At 52.8% G+C, this 24,409-nt stretch overlaps 1 protein-coding gene across 5 annotated transcripts in view; it reads right to left on the bottom strand.

The window, feature by feature from the left end:
* Positions 1-356: 356 nt before the first annotated feature.
* TM9SF4 (transmembrane 9 superfamily member 4) overlaps positions 357-24,409 on the bottom strand; it is a 56,532-nt gene continuing 32,479 nt past the window's right edge. For 4 of the 5 annotated variants that reach the window (XM_081833070.1, XM_081833071.1, XM_081833072.1 and 1 more), the window contains 15 exons: positions 21,058-21,226; positions 20,827-20,956; positions 19,538-19,661; positions 18,116-18,234; positions 17,887-17,998; positions 16,437-16,507; positions 14,387-14,519; positions 13,265-13,346; positions 13,094-13,169; positions 10,044-10,127; positions 8,290-8,465; positions 7,710-7,773; positions 6,430-6,549; positions 5,528-5,617; positions 357-2,302 (listed from right to left, as the gene is read on the bottom strand). In XM_081833070.1, coding sequence (XP_081689196.1) covers positions 2,153-2,302; positions 5,528-5,617; positions 6,430-6,549; positions 7,710-7,773; positions 8,290-8,465; positions 10,044-10,127; positions 13,094-13,169; positions 13,265-13,346; positions 14,387-14,519; positions 16,437-16,507; positions 17,887-17,998; positions 18,116-18,234; positions 19,538-19,661; positions 20,827-20,956; positions 21,058-21,226 — 1,700 coding nt within the window. In that variant the 3' untranslated portion in view covers positions 357-2,152. The remainder of the gene's footprint in view (positions 2,303-5,527; positions 5,618-6,429; positions 6,550-7,709; positions 7,774-8,289; positions 8,466-10,043; positions 10,128-13,093; positions 13,170-13,264; positions 13,347-14,386; positions 14,520-16,436; positions 16,508-17,886; positions 17,999-18,115; positions 18,235-19,537; positions 19,662-20,826; positions 20,957-21,057; positions 21,227-24,409) is intronic. The other variant, XM_081833074.1, reaches the window with a different exon arrangement.

Here is a 24,409-nt window from a genome sequence, read left to right as displayed (position 1 = left end):
AGCCAGTGTGACCTATGTTTCTATTTGAAGGAGTCTTAGATGACAGAGAGGTGAAGTGAGTTGGCAGTAATATATTGGAGCTGGGAATCTAAAACCAGGTCTCACTGCTACCAAAGCTCATACCTGACTGCCCTTTCCTACTCGTGGGAGTGGGGCAGATGCTTGTGATTGAGGATGGAGGGACTGAGCAGATGGGAGAGGTTCTGGACTTGTACCACACAGGGGAACTATAGTGGCCGAGCCCTGGAAAGCCTGACAGGAGACTGAGTTTTGAGGGAAACTCCTCGGCTCAACCCATTTGGGAAGTTGTCTCACCTCAGGCTCCTAACCCTTCCAAGAGATTCCGGAGACATGACAACAGGACAATGGCATATTTATTTACAATTGGACCAAAAAAAGGCATACAGGCATCTTTTAATTAAAAATAATAATGATGATGATTAAAAAAGTCAGAAAAATCGATGATGTCTGAACCCTTTGTGAGGAGTCCATCTCCCTACTCCCCCCGCAAAAGAGAATCTCTTAGGGAAAAAATCCGAAATTTGAGTGAACAAAAGCCTGCAATATCATCGTCTACTGCTTGGGTTCCCTTTACTCCAACCTGATTCTTGGTGGACACCGCCTGGTGATACGGAGTCACTGTGAACAAGGTCGAGAAGCTCACTGGTTTGACTGGTGGAGCTGGTAGGGGCTGCTGGGGGAAATCTGGAGTCGGGGTGCAGGGTGTTAAGGGGTGGGGTGTGTTCCTAGCTTAGCCAGCATCCTGAGCTTTGTCTTGTGGTGGGAGTCCCAAAGGGGCCGAACCAGGGTTGAGTGGCTGTTACTTAAACCCTAATCCCAGGGTGGGTTTGGTCTCTTGCAACTTGAGAACAAAGTCTGGGACATGCACGGGGTGGGCAAGGGGTTGGGCTGCCCAGGCCTGCCACGTTAGTTCCTTCTTTCTACCTTGGCTCCTTGCCTATTCCTGGGAATTGGAGACAGAGCAACAGAACTGAGCTTCCATCTCCCTTCCCACAAGCAGTTTTCTGGGCGTCCCCCAAAGGGGGCAAGAAACCAATGGGAGGCAGAGGCGGAGGGGATGGGACTGGCTAAGAGAGCTGGGCATGAGCACTGAGGCTGGGGGATATCAGGGAGAGAACACCTCTCCCCAGCCACCTAAAGGAGGGCATGTGAGGTCTCCCAGCCTTGTTCTGCCCTGGAAGGGGGAGGGGAGAGGGCCCGCCACCAGCACACTTTGCAAAGAGCAGCAACCCCCCGAGGAAACTACTGGGGAGCAATCCTGAGGGGTGAGGACCCTCATTCCAGACAGACATGTGGATGCTTGGCTTGACTCTAAATACTTGGCCCTGGATCCAGGGTTTCTTGGCACATATAGTTCACTGCAAGTCTCTTCTCTGGTCCAGCAAACTCCCACTGCTCTGAGCAGGGGTGAGTCCTGCTGTCCTGGAGCACGTGGCCCCGAGTGCTTCCAGGGGATTTTCCTTGGAGCAACCAAGACTTGGTTGACCTGGAGGCCTGGCTGGAAGCCCTGCCTTGGGCCGCCCTGGGCGGGGGCTGGGGGAAGAGAGAGGAGGGAGGGGCAGGGCCGGCAGAGGCTGGCTGGCACTGAGGACGCGTGTCCGGGCTAGAGCTGTGCTTTGTCACGGCGTCAATGGTGAGCACGGGCCATGAGAGGCTCGGAAACCTCACCAAAGCCCCAGAAGGCCAGGCATTTCCTCTTCCAGTTAATCGTGGGGTGGCCAACAGCCTGAGGAACTGAGGTGGAGACAGTGCCCAAAACCCAGTGTCTTGGTGATTTATCCATCCTGGATCCATATGTTAAAAAAAACTAAGGAGAAAACCCCCAACCAAAAAAAATAAACCTGAATAAACAGGTCTGAGAGTTCCTGCTGGAGGGAACTTTCTTAGCACTGAAGAAAAAACAACCCACAAAAACCTCATCCCCCACAAAACTGGAATAAAATGATGAAGAAAAGTCCCAGATTTATCTACAGGCCCTCCCGCCCCCCACGCAGCCCCAGGATCCAGGAACACTGTGCCAGGAGTTACATTCCGAACGAGCAGGAGGTACTTTATTTGCGTGCCTGCAGTTCCCCACGCAGAGTGGCTTCCTGTCCGTGGACGGAGTGGGCCTGGCCATGGGCCACCCCCATCAGTCTATCTTCACAGCAGCGTAGATCTTGCGCACAAACATGTAGGCTGCATAGAAGCCGATGGTGCCCGTGAGAAGCCAGAAGGACAGGACCATGAGGGCTGTGTAGCCAAAGTACAGGAGAGAGGGGATGAACTCAACGATGTCCAGCTGGGGCGCGGGTGGAGAGAGAACAGAGCGGGGGACGCTTAGTGCCAGTCCACCGTGGCCAACCGGTCCCCCCCACCCCCTGGCCTTCTCACTGATTTTGTGGCGAAGCTGAAGCCTGGGAAGGGGAAGGGGCTCGCTCCTGGTGGGCAGTGAGGGGCGGGCAGAGCTCATAGCCACGGCGAGCCTTCGTCGGCACATGACCCCCATGGCAGCTTATTAACCTGCGCACAGATGGGGCACAGAGGGGTCCAACCACACCCACAGTTACCCAGCTAGGAAGCAGAAGGACATGGGATTTCCAACTGGGGCTGGAGGGCTCGGGCGGGGGGCGCCTATGGCCCAATTCCACTGACTTGGGCCATTTCTTGGTGGGGAGAGGAGGGGGCAGGAGTTTTTCTGGAGCAGGGCCTGGGAGCTCACTGGGAGACAGGGGGCACTCCAGGGGCCGGGGCCAGAGTGCCTTAGGCAGGAAGGGTCACAGCTGTGTCACTTCTTCACCCTCCACAGTCCCCAGGACAGCACAGCGACATTCCGGGATGGCTGGAGCGGCCAGGGAGGGAAGGGAGGAGAGAGGCATCCAAGGCTCCCAGCTTGAAGAGCAGAGAGCCTCTGTAAGCCAGCCTACAGTCCTCACCTCCTGACAACGTGTCCGTCACTTTTGTTAACATCTCCCAGGGGTTTCATCAGGGAGCACACTAGACTGCTCTGGAGAGTGTAGCAGCCTGGCAGGGACACCAGAGGCCTGTGCCATGCTGGTGTTGGCTGGGCTAAGTGGAGCTGGTCTGGAACCTTGCTATCAAGACCTGCTCGGCACACCAGGGCCCGAGTGGGGACTGTGCCAGGGCTCGTGGACAGACACATGGACACAAATGTCAGGAGCTCAGAGCAAGTCAATAAAGACCTTCTCCCTAAGGTCAAATATCCTCAAACTAGGGGGTGAAGGCCATGGTTTCAGGCTCAACCCTCCCGTTTCACAGGCTTTCTCAGGGCTGGAGAGGGGGTGAGGGAGGTAGGGGCCAGGGCAGTGGTGAGTCCAGTGGTGAAACTGGGACAGGGAGGCAAACAGGCATGGCCAGAAAGGCCCTTAGAATTCGACAGGCCAAGGCTGTCATTTTACAGACAGGCTCTGGGACTAGGGGTGGAGGTTTTTAGCACAGAGAGGAAAGAATGGGGCACAGGGAGGAAGGACAGGAGGTTTTGATATGACCCCGGGGGGCAGTACAGGAGGCCATGTAGCTAAGTTTTGTTTGCCCAACACTGTCTCCTGTCTTCCATCTTCCCAGGGTTTTGGGGTACCCACTCCCTACTCTGTGGTCCTGTTGGGGCTGTCAGTTTTTTTTTTTTTTTTTTAAAGATTTTATTTATTTATTTGACAGAGAGAGAGCGAGAGCAGGAACACAAGCAGGGGGAGTGGGAGAGGGAGAAGCAGGCCCCCCGCCGAGCAGGGAGCCCGATGCGGGACTCGATCCCAGGACCCTGGGACCATGACCCGAGCCGAAGGCAGACGCTTAACGACTGAGCCACCCAGGCGCCCGGGGCTGTCAGTTTTAATACAACACCTAAGCTAGTTGATGAGAGTGCACCATCCCGCTGGACCTGAGTAACAGTGAGGGATGGCATGTAACCTGGGCTGATGAGCAGCTTCCCTGGGACTGATCACTTGACAGTAGAGGAAAGATGTTCTTTTAGCTCTAGGGCTGTGAGGCTGAAAAAAGAAGACTCTAGGGCAGCCACTGGCATCTTTCCACTCTGAGGCAAGATCCTACGTGCAGATTAAAGCCAAGAAAACACACAGATCTCAGGCGTGGCTACAGAGCCCCCACATCCTTTGAAATGCTGGATCTAACCATGCCTGACACTAGAACTCTAGCTTCTTAAACCTTCCAGTTCTACCAGTAGGTACATTCTCTTTTTGCTTAAGCCAGCTGGAATTCAGTTTTAGTCACTTTCCCCTCAGGAGTTCTGATGAATATGGGCTATAGAGGAGGGAAATCAGATTTGTTCTGAATGATTCTAGGACTGAGACTATGGCCTAAAGACGGAAGTGACAGGGTGGCAGATTTCAGTGTGAATCAAGGAAGACCCTGATAATGCCAGGAGCTAGCCAAAGAGCATGAGAATGCCAGGAGGGGGTGTCTCCTGTCACTGGATGTCCCACAGCGGGGGTCAGCACGCTTCTGCTCAAAGGGCCAGGTTATACAGAGCTTACGTTTCACCGGCCATGTGGCCCCTGTCACGACTACGCTACGTTACCACTAACACGTGAGAGCAGCCGCAGACAGGACGTAAGTGAATGAGCACGGCTGTGTCCCAATAACACTTTCTTTACAGAAACAGGCCCACCGGCACTCGTGCTTGAGTTTGCTGAGCCCTGAGCTCTGCGATCACTTGTTGGGACAGCTGGAGAAGAGGGGCACGGTCAGCAAACTGGGAGCCGCGGTGGAGCACCATCTTAGGATGATCCACACCATCCTTTCTAACCTGACCATTTTGAGAAAGGGCATCCCAAGCCTCCACCAACTGACCCGTGACTCTGGTTTGGGAACACACCCTGCTTGCAAGCAGAGGACTGCCTGTCTTTGGGTTCTGGAGACCCGGCCACTGGCGCACCGTGGGGGACGCAGTCTTCGGTGGTAGCCTTGGGGGTTAGGGGCCCACCAGAGCGAGCCTACATTCCTCTCAGGGGCCCACCTGGCTTACGTGTCATGCGTGAACCTACCACAACTGGCGTGGCGAGTGGGGATCTGTTTATATTTTGCCTCACGCCACTCTTGGGGGCAGTGAGCTCTGGGGGTGTACCTGAGTTCCTAAATTTGGGCGCTAAAGGTGATTTCAGCATTTTCTGCTTGTATCTTTATTAACCCCTTCTCAGCTACTTTCTTTATTCTTTCGTATTATTGCTCTTTTTTTCCTAGCTTGAGGTGTCCCTCGTATTTATTATGAATAGCACTTTAAGGGGAGAGATTTCCTTTAAGTTCTGCTTTGGCTCTATCTCACAGGTTTTGCATGCAATATTCTGTCACTTATCCTACAGGCTTTTGTCTCCCAAAACACAGAGAACACAGATTCTCTCTGTTCTAAAAAGATGCACGTTCTAGAACAAAATGGCTTTGGTTCTCCCCACTCTTGGCAGGAGAGACTCTGACACTTGGGTTTTTCCCTAGCATCCTCCTCTCCCCCAACCTGCCCTGAAAGGGCTGGGGGCTTCCTCACCCAGGGCAGTACCTTGTTAACAAAATAGAAGATGGCATAGACGAGGACGTAGAATGCAGATCCCCCGGAGACTAGGAAATTCCTCCACCACCAGCGGTAATCCTGAAGAGGAAACAGAGTAGTCCTTATCTCCAGGTGTAATCTCTTGCCTGAGTTTCACGGTCCCCTGAGGAGCTAAGGACTTGAGGCAAGAACAGTAATATTTGGGGTGACGGGAATGTTTTATATCTGGACTGTGACAGTGGTTACAAAACCATACGCATTTCTAAAAACTCACTGAACTGGAGACTAAAAAGGGTGAGCTTTACTCTTCATAAATGAGATCTCAATTAAATCACCGAGGACTACAGCAAAAGAACAGTAATAACAACAACTAACATTTCTTGAGCAAACGCTAGCTACGTGCCAGGCACTATTCTAAGTGCTACACGTGAATCAGTTCATTCCCTCCTTGCAGCAGGCCCGAGTCAGGCCCTATTGCTGCCCTGTCACATGACGAGGGATGGAAGGCACAGACAGGTTAAGCAGCTGCCAACCAGAGCTACTAACAGAGGAGCCGGGGTTTCAGCCCAGGCTGTCTGTCCCAGAGCCCTTGTCAAGGGTCTCTGCCAAGAGCTAGTCCCCAGAGGGAGGGAGAAACCACCACTGGAGTGGACTCTGTACTGACAAATCTACCAGCCTTCTCCTCTCGTGTTGCCATGACGACTTCATGTGACTATGCTGTGAGGTAGGGATCATTAACTCCAGTCTACAGCTGAATAAATGGAGGCTCAGTGAAGTGAAGTGATGTACTTGCCCAAGACCTCATAGGCAGAGGAGGGAGGCCCACATGGGAAACCCAGACCGCTTCACTGACCCATTCAATGCTGGACCCAGCTCTCCTCACCCCCAACTCCTGACCCCATTCCCCTCACCTCTGCACAGAGCTGGAAGTACACCATGACGATGCTGATTTGTGAACACGACACCACCAGGATGATGAAGACAAGGAACAGGAAGCCAAAAAGGTAATAGAACTGATTCTCCCAGATGGCCTGTGGACACATCACAACTGGTCTTCAGCTTGGCCTGCCTCCACCCAGCATACACCGCCTGTGCTCAGAAAGCCATCCCGCAGTTACGACTGCCACACCACGTGCCACCAGGGCAGGCATGGAGAGCCACCATCATGATACCACTGGGGCCTGTGGGCCTGGCATGTGGCTCTGACTGGCCCTTGCTCCCTGGGTGAGCCAGACTGTTCTCAGGGAAGGGCTGGGGCATGGCTGACCCTGCAGTGGGTGGGCCCCAGCCTGAACTCAACAGCTTGTGGCAAATAATGAATCCCACCCGTCCCAACCAAAATTACACAGCAACCACCTCCACTCGGGCAGCCTCCCGCGTGCTGGGCACGGTGCTCCATGCTTTATGTGCATCTCCAAATGTAAGCCTACGAAAGTGCGGCCATTCACGGATGAGGAAGCCAAGGCTCAGAGAGGCTGGTGATTGGCCCAGAGTCACACAGAGTAAGGTGGCCTCCTGACGGGGGGGGGGGGGCGCGGGCAGCCAACCCATCCTCAGACCCTTTGCCTAGGCAGGGCTGGGTGGGCAAGTGGGTCTCAGCAGGGAGGGCTTGTCCAGCACAGGCTTGGTGCACGGCACCGAGCTGGATCAGCCAGGCGCAGATGGCTCTGAGGAGCCCTTCCGCCAACTTCCATCTTGGCACGGCTGGGACAGGAGTCATCATCATCACGACAGCCACTATTTAACAAGTACTGCCTGAAAATCAAGCATGTGCCTCTTACAGACATTCTCACTCCAGCCTCACAGTGATCCTGAGAATTAGGAATCATATCCCCCCCTTTCCTGAGAGTTCTGAGTAGCAGGTCAAGATGTGTGGGGACCTGGAGCTCTGGCTGCAACGTTACCGAAGCAGCCCCTACTTCCTGAGCGCTTCACACACACCAGACCCCGTTCACGTGGCCGATCTCATATATCCTTCCAAGCCATCCCGAGGGGTAGAGTGGGGACCCCGAGAGGTGAAAGGGCCCGTCTGAAATCTCATGGGTCACGTGAGAGGCAGAGCACGTTAAGTGGAGGGACGGGGACCGGGCTAGCGGTGGGGGGGCGGGGGGAGGCTGTGTGGGGAGGGGCGGGGGAGCACCCCCACCAGCCCCCTGGGGCTGACGAAGCCCTGGGGAGAAGCGGTACTCACGCTGAAGATGAAGAAAAGCTCAATGAACATGGCGCCGAAGGGCAGGATCCCGGCCATGAGAATGCTGCAGCAGAAGGGGAAGGTTAATGCGGTGAGGAGACCCAGGCCACTGGGGGGGCCCCAGGCTCCTCCCAGGCGGCACAGAGGACAGTGCTCACGCAGCTGCGGTGGTTCCAGTTCTCGGGCAGGCTTTCGTACCATTACAGCCTCCTGAGAGGGTGGCAAGGTGGGCATCACTCTCCCCATTTTACTGATGGGGAAACTGAGGTACAGAGAGGTAGGGTGAGTTGCCTAGATCGAGTGATGGTCTTAACCTGTCTCACCCGCACTTTTCCACCCCTCCCTTCCCTGTCCTGGTTCCCAGGCCAACACCAAGTCTGGTTACAACTTGGTCCTCTTGAACCTGGAGTGGAGTTAAGCTTTCATGAAGTCTACTAGAGCCTGCTGGAGCTGCAGAACACCAGTCACAAGGCCCCTGGGGGAGGGGACTCGTTCCATGTCCTCCTAAGTAAATGGCTCCGGGCAGTGTTGGCCTTGCCCACTCCAGAATTCCCTGGCCTTGCCCCTACCGGAGACTCACCCAACAAATCGGTTCATGTACCACCGCTGTTCAGGGATCTGCCGGGGAATCTGGTTGGTGCGCACAGGGTTGTCATATGGCTGCTTGCGGAAGCCGAAGTAGTAGCCCAGGTAGACAAGGGGCAGGGAGATCCCGAACCACATGCACAGCAGGGCCACCATGGTGGGGAAGGGCACCTGTGGGCACAGCGCCATGAGCCCCACCCCCCAACAAGGCCCTGATGCCCAGGGCCAGGGGCTGTGCAGGGGGAGGTGGGCCCACTGGGTCCCACGGAAGGAGGGCCACCATGGTGGGGAAGGTCCTGCAGACCCACCCCCACAAAGCTTCTGGCCAGAACCTCCTGGGGCTCACCAGCCCCAGGGAAAAGCGGAGGGCAGATGGAGGACCATTTGGGCTGTGAAGTAGAGAAGGAACCATGGCATCCCAGAGGAGCTTGTCAGCTGGGAATTGGGGAAAGAATGAAGAAGGACTGAGAACATGAGGGGAACATGAGGCCAGAATGAAGGGGAATTATGTGGTATGTGAACTGGAGACAAAAGGGAAAAAACAAAAGTGCACAAACTGTGTGTTCCCGATTTTGTTAAAATAAAACACCATAATATACTACAAAGTAAAAAAACCAGATTATAGAACTGTATGTATAGGACTCCATTTTAACAGAAGCATCCCAATATTTATGTTTATGTGCCTACAGAGGGCTCTGCCCAGAAGTTAACAGTATTTCCTCAGACGGGATGTAGCCCTTAGAGCTGACTTTTCATTTTCTTCTTTATCCTATTCTATTCAGTATTATGTTTTTATAAGAATCATGCAAACTGGAAGAAGCGAATTAAGATATGCAAAGTGTTTAGAATAGTACTTACTCCAATGTAAGCACAATATAAATGTTTGCTATTTCATCATAATTTTAAAGTTAACATCATTCCATTTTAAATATAGCTAAAAAGACTACAAAAATATACTAAAGATTACATCAACTTCTCTGTACTTTCCAAAATTTCTACAATGAATGTTTATCATGAGCGGTTGGTAACTGGGAGGAAAATGTTAAAAGAGAGAAGGAACACAGGTAGAAAAGAGGAAGTGAGAGGAAGAGCATGACTCTCTTTCCTGAGGGCGGCTTCCCCGACTCTGCGAAGAAGCCAGTCCTCTGGCACCCCGGACTCCCAGCCTCACGCCACAGCCTCTAACAAATGGGCACCTGCAGGTGAGGGGAGGCGGCTCTATCCACTAAGGCTGGGATGGCGAATGCCTGCCCCACATCCACTGCAGCCCTGCAAGGGAGCAAAAGCCCATCTCCCCACCCCCGCTGAAGTTCACAGTCCTTCTCAGTGAGTCCTGGGCAGGGCAATCACTGGGGCCGGCAGGATCCCCGCGCTGAAGGCAGGACAACCCACGGGGGCCGGTGCCGAGGGGCAAGGACAGGAGGAAGGAGAGCCTTGTTTGGGCTACTGACCTAATAAACTCGCACCAGGCAGTTTTCCCTTGGCTGAGGCAAAGGGAGATTCTCCAGCTGGCCCCTGGACTGTGGAAATCTCCCTTTGGAGAAGTGAGCTTTGGCCAGCTGTCTGCAAGAGCCCACAGGAAGGCCAGGGCTGGGGCATGGGCAGCTGGATGAGCAGGGAGGGGGGAACCCCGGGTAGCCCTCGGGCCCTGGGGCTGGGAACAGAACTCCGGGGATTCAGAAAAGGGAAGAGAACAGCAGGAAGTGATCTGCCTGAGTGACCAAGCACAGCTGGCCCCCCCTTACTTACTGCTCCTGATGAGTGCTTTCCCCAGATGAAGCAATTCAAAACGAAGCAGATGCCAAAAACCACGCCAGGGTAGAGCGTTGCCGTCTGGAAGCAAGGGAGACCAGGCTGGGGAGCTGCCACCTGTTCCGGTGGGGCCCCCAGACTAGAGGCTCTCAACCCTCCTTGTCCTTCAGGATCCAGCTCCAGGGTAATTCCTTCCAGGAAGCACTCCCTGAACTGCCCACTCCTTGCCCTCATCCCAGTCTGTGATTATGTACTGTTACCTGGCCAATGCCTGCCGACCCCCAGAGACTCTTAAGCTCCTTGGGAGGGGTGTGTTGTCGTGTCTCCCCCCACGCTCCCCCGTTCACTGATGTACGCCCAGCGTTTAGAACACAGTAGCTGCTCAATAAACATTTGCTGAACAGGAATGAATGAATAAAACTTTTACAAAACACTTATGTGTGGGGCCCAACCCAAACTGCCTAGAGTTGTGGGTAAGCTTTAATTGAGTCTTAGGACTGGCGGGTGCTGGCCTCCACACACATCAGCTCACCTAATCCTCACTATGGGATTTTTAAAGAAGAGGACACTGGGGCACTTGGGTGGCTCAGTCAGTTAAGTGTCTGCCTTTGGCTCAGGTCATGATCCTGAGGTCCTGGGATCGAGCCCCGCATCGGGCTCCCTGCTCAGCGGGGAGTCTGCTTCTCCCTCTCCCCCTGTGCTCTCTCTCTCTCAAGTAAATAAATAAAATCTTAAAAAAATAATAAAGAAGAGGACACGGAGGCCCAGCAATGGTAAATACACACCCCAACTTCATACAGTTAAGGGTAGATCAGAGAGGTTCAAACCCAAGCAGTCTGACCCCAGGGGCCAAACCCGTGACCCACTGCGCTGTATTCCATCCAGTCACAATCTCTCGGGCTGGGGCCCAGGCACATGGAACCAAAGCCCCAGACCTACAGGAGCCTCCTTCACTGCTGTGGCTGCCTGAGCATCCAGGAGGGCCACTGACCACAACGCCTGAGGCCCCCTGCAATCTGGTACTCAACCTCCAATGCCAATTTCACCTTTAGCCCATAGCTCTCCCACACCCAGTAACTGGTCGCTGCTCCTGCACGTTGCTGTCCCTGGGCCACTATGTATGCCGAGTTATCAACATCTCTGGGTATCTGTCGCCTGAGTGTTAATGCTGTGCCAAGGGCCATGTAGTCTCTTTCCATCCACAAAACAACCCTGAGAGATAGGTACAACCATCCCCCACTGGAGAGATGGGGAAACCGAGAAAGAACAGAGCCAGGATGGGGATCTAGGAGATTCCAGAACCCCAGGCCGCCCTGCTGGCTGCTTCGGTCCATCTGAAACCCTCCCCTTCAAGGCCCAGCTCAGATGTCATTTCCTCCCTGCCTGCATGTTCCTGCTTTACTCTGCTGTATAGCAGGGCATTCATCTGATGAAACGTACAGACTGGACATTGTGCTATAGATACCGGGAGTGAGAACAGGCAGAAAGTTCCAGTGAGGCAGACCGACCCCCCCAGTGGAGAACCACCTCCATGGCACTACTTGTAGGCACAAGGCTCTTGCCTAGGCTCCTCCGGGGTGCCAAGGAGGACACGGAGGTCGGAATGGGGGAAGAAGGGGAGGAAGCTTCTAGAGGGTGACACTGGAGCGAAGACGTAGAGGATGAGGTGAGGGGAGTGAGGGAGTCGTGTGCCCGGGCAGAGGGGAAGACAGAGGCTGGAGAGAGGAGCAGTGGGGCATCCGCATTGCCACGGGCCACAGCACATGCCCTCCGGTGTGCGGAGGGAGAGCACCAGGGAAGGGTCAGGGTCTTGCAGGACACCAGGGACGCCTAGGACAGTCAAAGGTCTAGGTGAGAGGCAAAAATGCCCGAAACCTGGGCAAGAGTTCTAGAGCCAGAGCTGGAGCTGGGAGGGAATTTATGGACTATTTGGCGGGAAAACCCTCAACATTTGTTGTCTGAGAGGAGGTGGGCAGAAGGGAGTAGGAGGTAAGGAAGCAAGCCAGTGGTCTGGCGTGGGGTTCCGGGAGAATGATGCTGCCACCAGATGCGAGGAGCAGGTGCGGGGCAGAGAGGCGGGGTATGGCATGGGGTCTGCGGAGGGAGGTCCTGTGGGTATCTGTGGGAGGCCTCCCAGGGAAGAGCTGCACAGGGAGTTGCCGGGTTCCACACCTCTGTAGGTCCCCGGCTCTCGGCCCAAAGTGGCCTGAGGAAGATGCTCGATGCATCAACAATTCAGGGCCTTTCTTTGATTCTTCCAGAAGAGTCACCTTCGCAGCTCTTCTATAGTGAGGGCTTCCTCTATGCCGGGGGTGTGGCAGCCAGAGCTGAGACACCCTGGGCTCCCCCGGAGCTTTCGACAGAGTGAGAATGGTTTCAGAATGCTAGGACTACAGGCTTCTTCCAGTCTGGCACCAAGGGCTTCCCGGGGCCTGAGGGGCCTCACTTGTCTGGGAGAGGGTCAGGGTCAGGGCTCCTTGGAAGGTAGGGTTAAGTCCCAGGCATCTGCCAGTTTCTATGGTCTTTTCTGCTGCCAAAAACTCTCCTGACCACCAGGAGGACAGAGAAGGGCAGGAGTTGTCTTCCCTGAAGAGGAAATGTAGGCACCAAAGCCCGAAGATGGGCTGAAAGCAACATGGGCCTGGCAGGTAGTTCTCTCTGCTCCACTGGGCAGGGTGTCCCTCCAGCAGCCCTGCTGATCAGTTTTTGGCCTTAAACTTTGACACCTAGGCTTGGTGTCAAATCCTGTTATTCTGAATCTTGTTTCTTCTCTTGTTTGAACCGTCGGACAATGTAGGCTAAAAATCACCTAAATTCAATCCGCTCTTCTTACGGATGCAGCAGCAAGGGCCCTCAGAGGTCCCAAGGTGCCTATGGTGAGAACCCAGGGCTCCCTACCCGTGGGTGTGTGCCCCCCCCCCCAACTCTATCACATTACCGCTCTGCCTCTGGTTCTAACCCCCACACAGACTGCCTACACTGCTGAGGAGCCCAGGAAGAAGCTTCTCAGCTCCACACCAACACTGGAAGGAGGTTAGGACACTTACACAGAAGGCTCCTTTCTTCCACCGATGGCCTTTCAGAGTACGGTACAGACGGCCAGCAGAAAATCCACCAAACACCCTGTGAGGAAATGGCAGGGGTCCACACCATGGGGATTTGTTAGTCGGAGGGCAGGCTGCCTGTGCCAGCCCCGGAATCCACTCAGACACACCTACCCCATGAACATGAAGAGGAAGCAGGCTGTGGTCATGAGAGCTCCCCGGCTGGAGGGCGACAGCATCCCGAGCATGGCCACGACTGTGGAGGGAGGGGGAGAAGAGACAGACAGGGTGGCTGATGGCCAGGGTCCCAGGCCCCAGCCCCCATCCCAGGCTGGCCCACAGGGCCCAGGGCAGATGAGGCTAGATGAGGCTCCCTTCTCCCTTGGCCTTCCTGACAGCATACTCCCTTGCTCTCTACAGGAGAAGACCAGTCTTAGCTGGGGTTCACAGGGGAGCAGCAGTTGCTGGGTGCTGGCTGGCCACATCTTCCCTGCAGCTTCCAGCCCACAGCACACTTGCAACCAGCCCGGCACCAAGCTGAGACCGTTCTGAATGCCAGCTCACTGCACCTGCCTTATCAGCCCTGCGAGGTGGAGGCTGGTTATCCATTTCTCAGATGAGAAAACGGAGGTTCACAGAGGTGAAGTGAGTTGTCCAAAGTCACAAAGCTTGGAGGTATGAGCCTGAGATACAAACTTAGGCAGATCAGCTGCTAAGAGATTAGATCTTCAATGTTCTTATCACAAGAAAAAAAATTATGTAACTATGTGCAGTGATCAATGTTAACTAAACTTACTGCGGTGATCATTTCACAATAGACACATACAGCAAATTGTTGTTCTGTACATCTTAAACTTACACAGTGTTATATATCAATTAAAAATAGTTAAAATGGTAAAAAAATTTTTTAGGCAGACTGACTTCAGAACTGTCTATAATTACTATATATTAGGATTTTGGGGAGTTGTTTTCTGAGAAAAGACCTGGTGCTGACTTGCGTAAGTCACTTAACGCCTGACTGCGGAGGGAGGCCAACCTCACAGCACTGATGTGTGGCTTCGCTGACGGAGTGGACATGGTAGGTGATCCGCGGTGCCAGAGAGCTCTGAGGGGCAGCAAACCACCAGAGCCTGGTGCTGAGAGGACCCGGCCCTCCCACTGCCATGAATGACTCTGTCTGGCCCAGTGATGATGACGTGCCCCGTTCCCCAGGAGGGGAGGCCACCCCTCTCTCAGACTCAGGCCTGTGCTCTCTGGTGACAGGACCCCACCCTCAGCCCCACCAGGCCCACTCACAGATGACGATGAGGATCATACAGAAGAGCTGAATGCCTGAGCCCAGGAGGGAGCTGAGGATCATGGGGTACTGGGGGGGCCTGAAGACGTCACCGTGCACCAGCTTCCACCCAGACTCTTCCATGGTGTCTTCCTGCAGCAGAGGGTCAGAAGTGAGGCTGTTTCTTGGGGTCCAAGAGGCAGCTCCTGCAGGGACCCACACCCCCTGACTAGGGCTGAGGGTCCCTCAGGTGTCAACCAGCCTCCACTCTGACAGGAGTGTAAGCGACATGACATAGTACTCCCCAGAGAAGTGTCACATGGAAAAGGAGGGCACAAACGCGAGGCTTATAGCTACATAAAAGGCAAACCTCCTCCCCAAATTCCGCAAGCCTGATGAATGGAAAAATAATGTAAACATCAACACACTGAAATGTTAACTGTGAGTTTTTGAGTGGTGAGATTTAGAAGCCATTTTTTTTTTTTTTACTGATTATAAAAGTAATATGTGCTCTTATGTAATAAAAAAGTGAAAAAAAAATTTTTGGCATATGGCATGATATTCAAATGAATAAAAAGTAATAAATGTTTTTTAGTAGAAAATTTTTTAAAAATCTGGAAAGACTGAACAAAAGATCTAAAACTCATAAGTAAACATTCAGAAATTTAAAAAACCCCAGAAAGACAGAGAAAATACAATAGTTTATACTCCCAGCACTTACTGATACCGTTGTTTTGATGCATTTCCTTTAGCCCTTTATGTGTGTGTGTGCGTGTGTGCGTGTGTGTAATATATATATATATATATTACACACACGTATGTACGTATATGTGTATATATATATATATATATATATGCATATGTATATATAATTGTTAAACACTAAAATTGGAACCAGACCCTATTTACTGAGTACAAGTACAGGTGATGCTTGATCACGAGCATTTCCTCATTTCCAATAAGTACTCTTTGCAGTTAATATTCTAATGTCTGTACAGCTTTCCATTGTATACTGCCCATCTCATAGCCAATCCATTATTATGGAATACCAGGCTACATCCAGTTTATTTAAATTATAAATAAAACTATAATAAATATTTCTAGACCAAGTCTGTGGTTTTGATGGTTTCCTTTGGAAAATTCTAGAATTACTGGGTCAAAGCAAGTTAACTATTTTATAGTTCGTGGTGTGTAGAGCCAATTCATAACTCTTCAGAAAACTACCAATGTACTTGCATGGGTGGTGTGGAAAGGTGCTTAGCTCCCGTCAACCTTGCTGCCAACGACTACTACATGAAAACACACTTGGACTGATTTGAAGGTCCCAAACTGTCTTCTCATAACTGTTTGAATTTGTATTTGGCGGGGGGGGCGGGGGGGGGGAGAGATAACCATCCCTGAGGTAAAAATGGTTTTTCACATGTTTCTGAGCCATGTATAGTTCCTAGTCAGTAAATTTTTTGTTCATTCTCAGACTCGAGATCTTGGGACTTTTTAAAACCAGTTCTTTTAACTACTGCCTCTTTTTTCAAGTTTGTCACAAATACTGTTTGGCACTCTTCTGTTTTGTCTATATATTCTGACATGCAGAACAGTTTGTAGATTTTTCTTTTTAAAGTAGGTCTGACACCCACCATAGGGCTTGAACTCACGACCCTGAGATTAAGAGCTGTGTGCTCTACCAACTGAGCCAGCCAGGCGCCCCCAGTTTTCAGATTTTTAACGTCATATTCATTAAGTTTTCTTTCTGTGATTTCTCCCATTGTTTTTATGCTTAGCAATTAAAACGCTTATCCCTATCATTTTGGGTCATTAAACATTTTTTTTCCTTTTCAAACTACTCTATCACACACACACACACACACACACACACACACACCACACGCACACCACACACACCCTGGGTCATTAAACATTTGTTTTCCTTTTCCAACTACTCTATGAAACACACACACACACACGCACGCACACACACCCCACCTCTTGACCCTCGGTCTGGTAGGCCCGGAACCCTACTGCTAGTCTGCCCTCCCACTCCAAGTCCATCCCTCCCCAGCCACGATCTCGTACAATGTCATCCTCCTTGTTATAGTTGGCAATGTCCTTCCGGAGGGTCCGAATGATGATCATGCTCAGGATGCCTGAAACAAACAGGGGTGGGGAGAAAGAGGCATGAGCACTGCCAACTGAGTCTCGTGGGCTGCATGCCCTCCTGCGCCTGGGGTTTCGCTGAGTGCCGGCTGGCACGCCTGGCTTCCTCCGGTGGGCAGTGGCTAGGCGGCTGCCTCAGGTCCTCTGCTGAGCAGAGCTCCACCTCAGCTATCCAGAGGTGGGCACACAGAGGGTCACTCCCCTGGCAGGGGAAGGAAAGAGCCACTGGGATGGGTTTGGGCAGTCCAAGGACACTGCTTTTTATTCCAGGGAGAACAGCGCCCCAGCTGCTCCCTGTCTTGGTCCTCCTGACCTCTGCAGCCTCGCTTCCTCCTGGGCTTACCTCCCACGCCGCCCCGCTTGCTGTTCTGTCATCACTTCACAGTCTCCATGCCTCTACTGGGGCTGCTTCCTGTTCCCTTGGCCCGCGATGCCCCACTCTGCCCTGACGGCCGCTCCCACTTCAAGACTTACCCCAGGCATCTTTGCCTTTCCACACCCCAGATGGCTCAGAGGCCCCCCATTTGTACCTCCACAGCACCCTGTTTCCTCTCCAGGCAGCCCAATATAGTGGCTGAGACAATGGGTTGTAGGACTTCAAGCTAACTTAACATTTTAGGCTTGTTAGGCTTGGCTCATGGAACCTGAAGGACTGAGAGGTTTGTGAAGTGCTTATGAACACAGCAGCTGGCCCCTCAGTAAATGTTTAATAAACAGCACCTAGCATTATCTCTGCTTCCCATATGACACTGAAGCGACCGGTTTCACTCCACCTCTGCCCACTACCCTCCCCCTGGCTCGCCGGCCAGCTTCTCACCAAGCTTGTCCCACTGCAGGGCCGTGACCTTTGCTAGACCAGTCGTTCCCTGGGTCTCTGAATGGTGGCTCCTCCCCACTTAGAGAGGTCTTCTCTAAAGCAGCCTTCATCCTTTCTCAAGAGTTGTGTATCTGGTCACCCTGTTTATCTGCTCTATAGAACTTATCACTGTCTGGACTCAACCACTTCTCTGCTTCTCTGTCTCTCCCACCACCAGAAGAGACTCTTTGAGGGGCTGGGCTTGCTCAACACCATATCCCCAGCATGTGGCCCAGCACTTGCACGGACCGGCAACAACGAAATCTTGCTGAATCAATCAGTGAAGGTGTGCGTGAAGGGATGTATCCGTCTTTCCCTAGGGAGCTCTCCAGAGTAGAGACTGAATCTTGTTCGCCTTTGCACACCTGATGCCTAGCACAGACCCTGATGTCTGTTTCTGACCTACATGTGGCCCCAAGAACACCCTAGAAGTCCCCCTTCAGTCGTGTGATATCTCAGGCCTTCATCCCTCACCCCCTTGTCTCTCCACCTCCCATCCCATAGATCTCTCACCTGATAGGAAGAAGACCACCACGACAGAGTTAATGATAGAAAACCAGTGGATCTGTACATCACTCATGGTCAGGTAAGTATCCCATCGAGAGGCCCATTTGATGTCACTTTCCTGGAGGGGGAGGGAGACAGGGTGGAAAAGCAGCACTTAGAGTCAGGCCTCGTGTTAGACAACTCCTGCCCAGACCAGAACCCTCCTCCCCTGCCATGGGTTCCGGCCCCTTCTCACCTCCCAGTGTACAGAGTAGGTGAAGTACAGCTCATTCTCCTTGCTGGGGTCAATTTCCTGGGGTGAGGAGTTGGTACCCTCAGGCAGGATGCACGAACTCTTCTCATCTGCTTTGATGTCTGTGAGAGACAGAGATTCAGTCTGTTCCTGTGGGGACCAGTGCCACTACCCAGGGCTGCTCTGGGGGGGTGCCCTCGAGGCTGCCTGCTGCTGGAACCCAGGGTCTGAGTGGAGACAACAAAGTTATTAAACTTCCTCCCCAGAGCCCTGACCTTCCTAAGAGCCTTTGGAGCTGCCGGGTGTGGAGGAGGGGCTCTGAGTCCCTCATCTGATCTCTCTTCACTCAATTCAAGCATTCATGTATTCACTTAATCAGCCCCACTGAAGAAGAAAAACACCACCGAACTCCTGCTATCATGTTTACTCATTCACCCAGTCCCCAAAGTCCCAGCATGTCAGTAACTCAATCACCCAGATGCTTCTTTTTTCATTTATTCCTCCGTTCATCCCATTATCTGTCCATCCATTCAACCAACCACCATTTAATAAGCACCTACTCTGTGCCCAGGGCCCTGCTGGAGAGATAATGGTGAGAAGGAGACAGAGTCTCCAAACTCCAGGAAACGGTTGAGGGGAGAGATGATGTCAAAAATATCATGCAATAAACGTGACGCTGTGCTCATGGCACTCACCAGGACGGGCACTATAATGCTCTGAGAGCACAGGATCTATGTCTTACATGAGATTTTTGGATATGATTTTGTTTGAAAACTAGGTTCCATAGCTTTAAAAAGAAAAAAAAGAAAAAAAAAAAAAGCCAGAAACCCACCACCACTGTGGACAAAGGCCAAGCCTGCTGAACTGAAGTGTGCCCTGGGTGAGCAAGGGCAGACAGGTGAGAAGCTGGACCAGCTCCTATCACACCTATAGGGCTGGGCTCTCAGATATCCCGCAGAACTGTTGACCCTGGGCCAAGTCTCGTCTCTGCCAATCACTTACACAGAGGAAGAAACACAGAAACCAGTTGCCTGACTGCTCTGTCTGCATCCCTGCCCCTTGTTCTTCAGCCGAGGGGAAGCTGGCTGGCTCTTCCTAGAGGCCCAGGCAAGTCCTAGTTGCTGTTTGTCCTCGGCCAAGTCACCAACCTCTCTGAGTCTCCAGTTCCTCATCTATAACTACCACACACTTCCGGAAGTTGCGGGAGGTGGTAAACTGGGAAGGCACCAGGCCAGGACACAACCAATGTCAGCTCTCCCCTTGCTCACCGCCTTCTCTCACGGGAATGCAGGGACCCTACCTTGGCTGGGCCCATATGCCACACTGTGGCCTATCAGCCATCTCAGAATCAAGTGAGAGAAGACCCTGGGTGTGGAAGCCCAGGCCCATCCAGCCCTGCCCCTCTGGTCATACCTCCCCACTCACCCTCCAGCCTGATGCTCTGGGGAATCACCTCGAAGCGGACGACACGGTATGTGTGCTCCTGTTCCTCTTCCAGGTCCTCCCGGTGGTAGTAAAGGATGAACGAGAGGTGATTGTGCAGGTAAATCTAAAACAGCAATGGCGAGAACAAAATACCTAGCGGTCGAGAACCAACCAGAAAATCATCCCAGGTATCAGGTCCCTCCCCTTGTCCAGCAGGCCCAGCCGTTTCAACCTGCTAAAAGCACTGCTCTCACAGCACTCCCGCTCAAAAACCCCCCAGGGCTCCCTGGGGCTTTACCAGATAAAAGCCCGGATCCCTTAGGCCTGGCATTCATGGCTTTCTATCATGTGCTCACAGCCCGTCCCTGCCCCGTGAGCAGTCCCCATGGTGCAGCTCCGTTCCCGGCATTCACGCCGGCTAGGATGCCACCCCTGTCCGCACTCAGCCCAAGCCTCCCTATTTTTCAAGGCCCGCCTCCCCCGTGACAACCTGAATGCACAATGAGCTCTTCTGAGCTCTGCTGGCGTTGAGCTCGGCACGAGCACCATCACCGATGGCAACTGGGATTTAGGACGCAGGGTCCTACATGGGCAGTTCTCTTCCCAAGTGGGGTCGGAAGCCCTCTGAGGTCAGGGGCTATGCCTCAAAAGAAACGGTTTTGTCCTTTATTCCCTAGTAGAAGGCACTCAGTTTAGAAAATTAGAAAGACAGGAGAATCACTGTTACTATCATTGCTATTATCAGCTATTATTAGCATATTTCTCAGAGGCCGCGCTATAAAGTAGCAGACACACAAATCATCCGCTTTACTCTGCTTAAACAACCCTAAAGGGCGGCTATGCACACTGCATGCATTTTACAGGTGAGGAATCAAAGGCTCAGAGAGGAAACAGGCAGGCTCAAGGGCACTCAACAACTAGTGAGTGGTGGAGGTGGGGTCCAATACCCAGGGAGCCAGCACGCTCCTGACCACTATCCTACCTAGCTCTCCTACATACTGCTGAAATTCCATCTTTGTTTTTTTGTTTTGTTTTAATCTTATAAATATGGAATCTGACTTTTTGAGGGACTGTGCCTTCCACTTCCTGTGTAGCATCTGCCAGAGCCTTGCCCAAAGCACAGACTCTCGCAGACCACACCCAGGGGCACCAGGAGAAACCTGCCTTGGTCATCCCACCTTTTGTTATAAACCTAGAGCTAAATATTTCCGCCTTCCCTGTGGCCCCAAGGGTTCGTGACTTACCAGGTGAAACTCCCCCAGCCCTTCGAGCACGCCGAGACACTCTACCTTGTTGACATCTGTGAAGCCGAGCCGGTAGCCGTGTTCAAATTGCACATCTTTTTCCTTCTTCTTGTCATCACCGTCGCGGTTAGAGTACAGCTCCAGCCGGGTGGCCACAGGCAGGTTGTCGGCGATGCTGGAAACCCAAGGCCCCGCTCAGTCCCCCTGGACCGCCTCTCCCATCTGTGCCCCACCCCACACCAAGTCGGGGCCAGCAGGGAGCAGAGGACAACTTACAGGTGGACATAGTAGTCTTCCGTGATCCGCTCGGCCACAAGCCGGCTCTCCTCCACGGTCAGGGTCACTGGCTTGTTGGACTGGCTGCACAGAACCTCACACTTCTTTTCGCTGTTCATTAGCACCTGGAAAGGGGTGTTGACAATCCGGTCCCCTCTCAGCACCTCTCCTGCCGTAAGAGAGACACATGGATCTCAGAGCTTCAGCCCTGAGGTTGCTGAGGTCAGCAGAGCCGTGGAGACACTGCTGACTCGCAGGGCCCTTGGCAGTTCCACAGCCTGGCACTCGGTGTGCTACCTTACCTGGAGAGAGCTGGCCCCTCCGACTCCCACCTGTCCTCTCCACCCCCTCTGTGACATGCCACCAGACTTTCCAGGGCACATCAAATACGCCTCTAGGCCTCATGTGCCACTTCTTGCCCGCGTTCCTGGGAAACTCCTCCTCACCCTGTGAACCCAGTTTCTGTTTCCCCTCTGGGAAGCCCTTCCTGACCTCTTCAGGGCCGAGCTCGTCACTCTCTCCACTGATTTCCCTCTGTGTAGAGGCAGCGTCGTACAGCGGTGTAGACAGGACCGGCTACCGAGCCCTTGCTCTGCCACTTAACTATCTTAGCGGTCTTGGCCAAGTTACGTAACCTCAGTGAGCCTCAATTTCCGTATCTGTAAAATGGGGATAATACCAGTAGCCATCTCACAGGGTCCCAGTGAGAAATCAAGTACGAGGCACAGAGCAGGCCAGCAACAAATACCATCTTTATCATCAGCATCACCTCCGCACCGTTTCATATGCTGACGATGCGACTTTGCGTGACTTTGCACCGTGCGCTGCCATGTTAAGGGTCTGCCATCCCTGACTATGAGCTCTTTTAAGGGCAGCAAAGTTTCCCATTGATTTCTGTGTCTTCAGATCCCAGTTCGGGCAGGGAGGGAGGTGGGGTAAAATCCAGCACCTGAGATTTTTAGCCAAAACAGGTTTTTACTAATGAACTGGCACACAGCGGCCAGGCGTGCAGGCGCGGAGCAGCTCAGGGCTGCCAACGACAGCCAACGGCACTTTCATTCTGAGCTGTTCCAACGGTTCTACCGGGATGATGTGACACTGGGGCAAGCTGAAGACTGACCAAGGCCAACAGACGAGGCTAGCGCCTGCACACACACAGAGTCCAACACGGGCCTATCAGCAGGGACCTGCCTGGAAATGGCCCTCTCTGCCTAGTCAGTCATTCCTTCACTCATTCACTCATTCCCAGCATCTACCTGGTACTGCTTATGTGCTGGGCCCTGAAGATGCGTTGCTGAACAAACTCACGGAGCTTATGGTCTAGTGGGAAGACAGACTTGGTGAAATCATCATGTAACAAGAGGAACTTGCTCTAGACATGGGGAGCAGGTCTAGGAAAGTTTCTCTGAGGAAATGATGTTTGAAGTGAGCTCTAAAAGAAGAGGGGCATTGACTATGTAAACAGACAGAGGAAGAACATTCTAACAGAAGGAACAGTATGTGCGAAAGCTCCTGGGGGTGGGAGACGTGTGTGCTGAGCTGGAGAGGCCTGTGTGGCTGCGGTGGAGAGGGCAAGGGGGAAAGTGACGTAAGGTGAGCCCAAGAGATGGGCTGGAGCCGGACCTTAGGGCCTGTGGGCCGTGGCCGGAAGTCTGATCTTTATCCAGAGAGCGAGAAAAGGCCGTGAAGGGTTTTTCTTTTTTTTTTTTTTTTTAAAGATTTTATTTATTTATTTGAGAGAGAATGAGAGACAGAGAGCATGAGAGGGAGGAGGGTTAGAGGGAGAAGCAGACTCCCCGCCGAGCAGGGAGCCCGACGCGGGACTCGATCCCGGGACTCCAGGATCATGACCTGAGCCGAAGGCAGTCGCTTAACCAACTGAGCCACCCAGGTGCCCTCGTGAAGGGTTTCTAACAGGGATGGAGGAAGACATGACCTGATTCTGATGACAGAAGCATTGCACTGGCTGTTTTGTGCAGAAAACGCAGGGGACTGGCTGGGGCAATGCCAGTCAGCCATGCGAGTGAGCGAGGACGGTGGCCGGACTGGGCGGTGCTGGGGGTGGACACAAGCACGTGGGGTCAGGAGCTACCGAGGGGACCGAGGGGGGCCGGGTGCGGACTGATACGAAGGACGAGTGAGCAGTGGTGGGAGACTGAGGTTCCTACAATGGGGTGCTAGGTGGGAAAAAGGAAAGAGGAGCAAATTTAGACAAAGGCCTTTTTTCGGTTTGGACACGTCAAGCAGGCAGTTAGATACGCACATTTCGGGCCCCACGGACAGGTCAGGGCTGTGGGTGGAAGCTGGGAGCTGCTGGCGTGCGAACAGTAAGCGGCAAGACGCAAGCTGCACCCCTGAGCAAAGTAGCAGCCCTGGCAAGTGTGGACGAGGCACTTAGGAGCGGGGGAGGGAGAAGAGGGGCTCCCCTTCCCCCCATTTTAGAAGCCGAGTAAGGCAGCTGAGTCTACAAAACCCAGGGACGGACCGGCCAGCGGAGAGCAAGGATGCCAGTAAGACATCTGCATGGTCTGCTGTGGAAACGATTCGGGTCCCCTTCTTCATTTCACAAAGAGAACACTAGAAGCAGACAGGGGCAGTGACTTGCCCATGAGGTGACTGCCGTGGTGCTAAGCTCTTGGGCTCCTTCCTCCACACCACGCCCTACTGCCCACTTCTTTTTAGTCTACAAGGAGCTCACCTGAGGAAAGGAAGAACATACACAGAGAGGAACAAGGCTGTAGACCAAGTAAGCAGGTATCACTTCTTGATATTTAGAAATTAAATTTACACCAAGAAAGAAGGCGTGCTGGTCTGGAACAGCTCATCTCTAATATGCAAATGTTCCTTTTAACTTTTTATAGTTGGAGCAGATCGCCGGCCAGGCTAAATGAGCAACAAGCTACAAATGTGGACCCTCTAGGAGAGTGTGATGTTGTACTCCAGTACGTCTACCACAGACACTCCGACACACACCACGGTGCGGATCTCCATCAGCACGACCACCAAGAGCACAGCCCTCAGACAGCCCAGATGAACCTCTCTGGAGAAGGCAGTCCGGACAACAGCAAGAATTCTGTCTTTAGAGTTAAAAAAAACCCTGGGTAATATGTCAATTTCTCCACCTATTATTGGCCACGCGATCTGTGGAGCAAATCTTGTAAACCCTCGAAGCTGCCGTTCCCACTACTAAGAAACAGGAGCAATGATATTGGTGAGGGACTGGGGCAAGGAACTGTACCTCCTTTTGCCTCACTTCTCTTACCTACGTCAAGGGGATACTAAGAGGAGCTACTTTGTAGGGCTGTCGTGAGAATTAACGAAGTTAAAGCACAGAAGTGCCTAGAACAGTGCC

Source organism: Leptonychotes weddellii, chromosome 10 (assembly GCF_054177405.1).
Source record: "Leptonychotes weddellii isolate Sample4059 chromosome 10, ASM5417740v2, whole genome shotgun sequence".
Lineage (NCBI taxonomy): Eukaryota > Metazoa > Chordata > Mammalia > Carnivora > Phocidae > Leptonychotes > Leptonychotes weddellii.
This window is presented reverse-complemented; position numbering and strand designations above follow the sequence as displayed.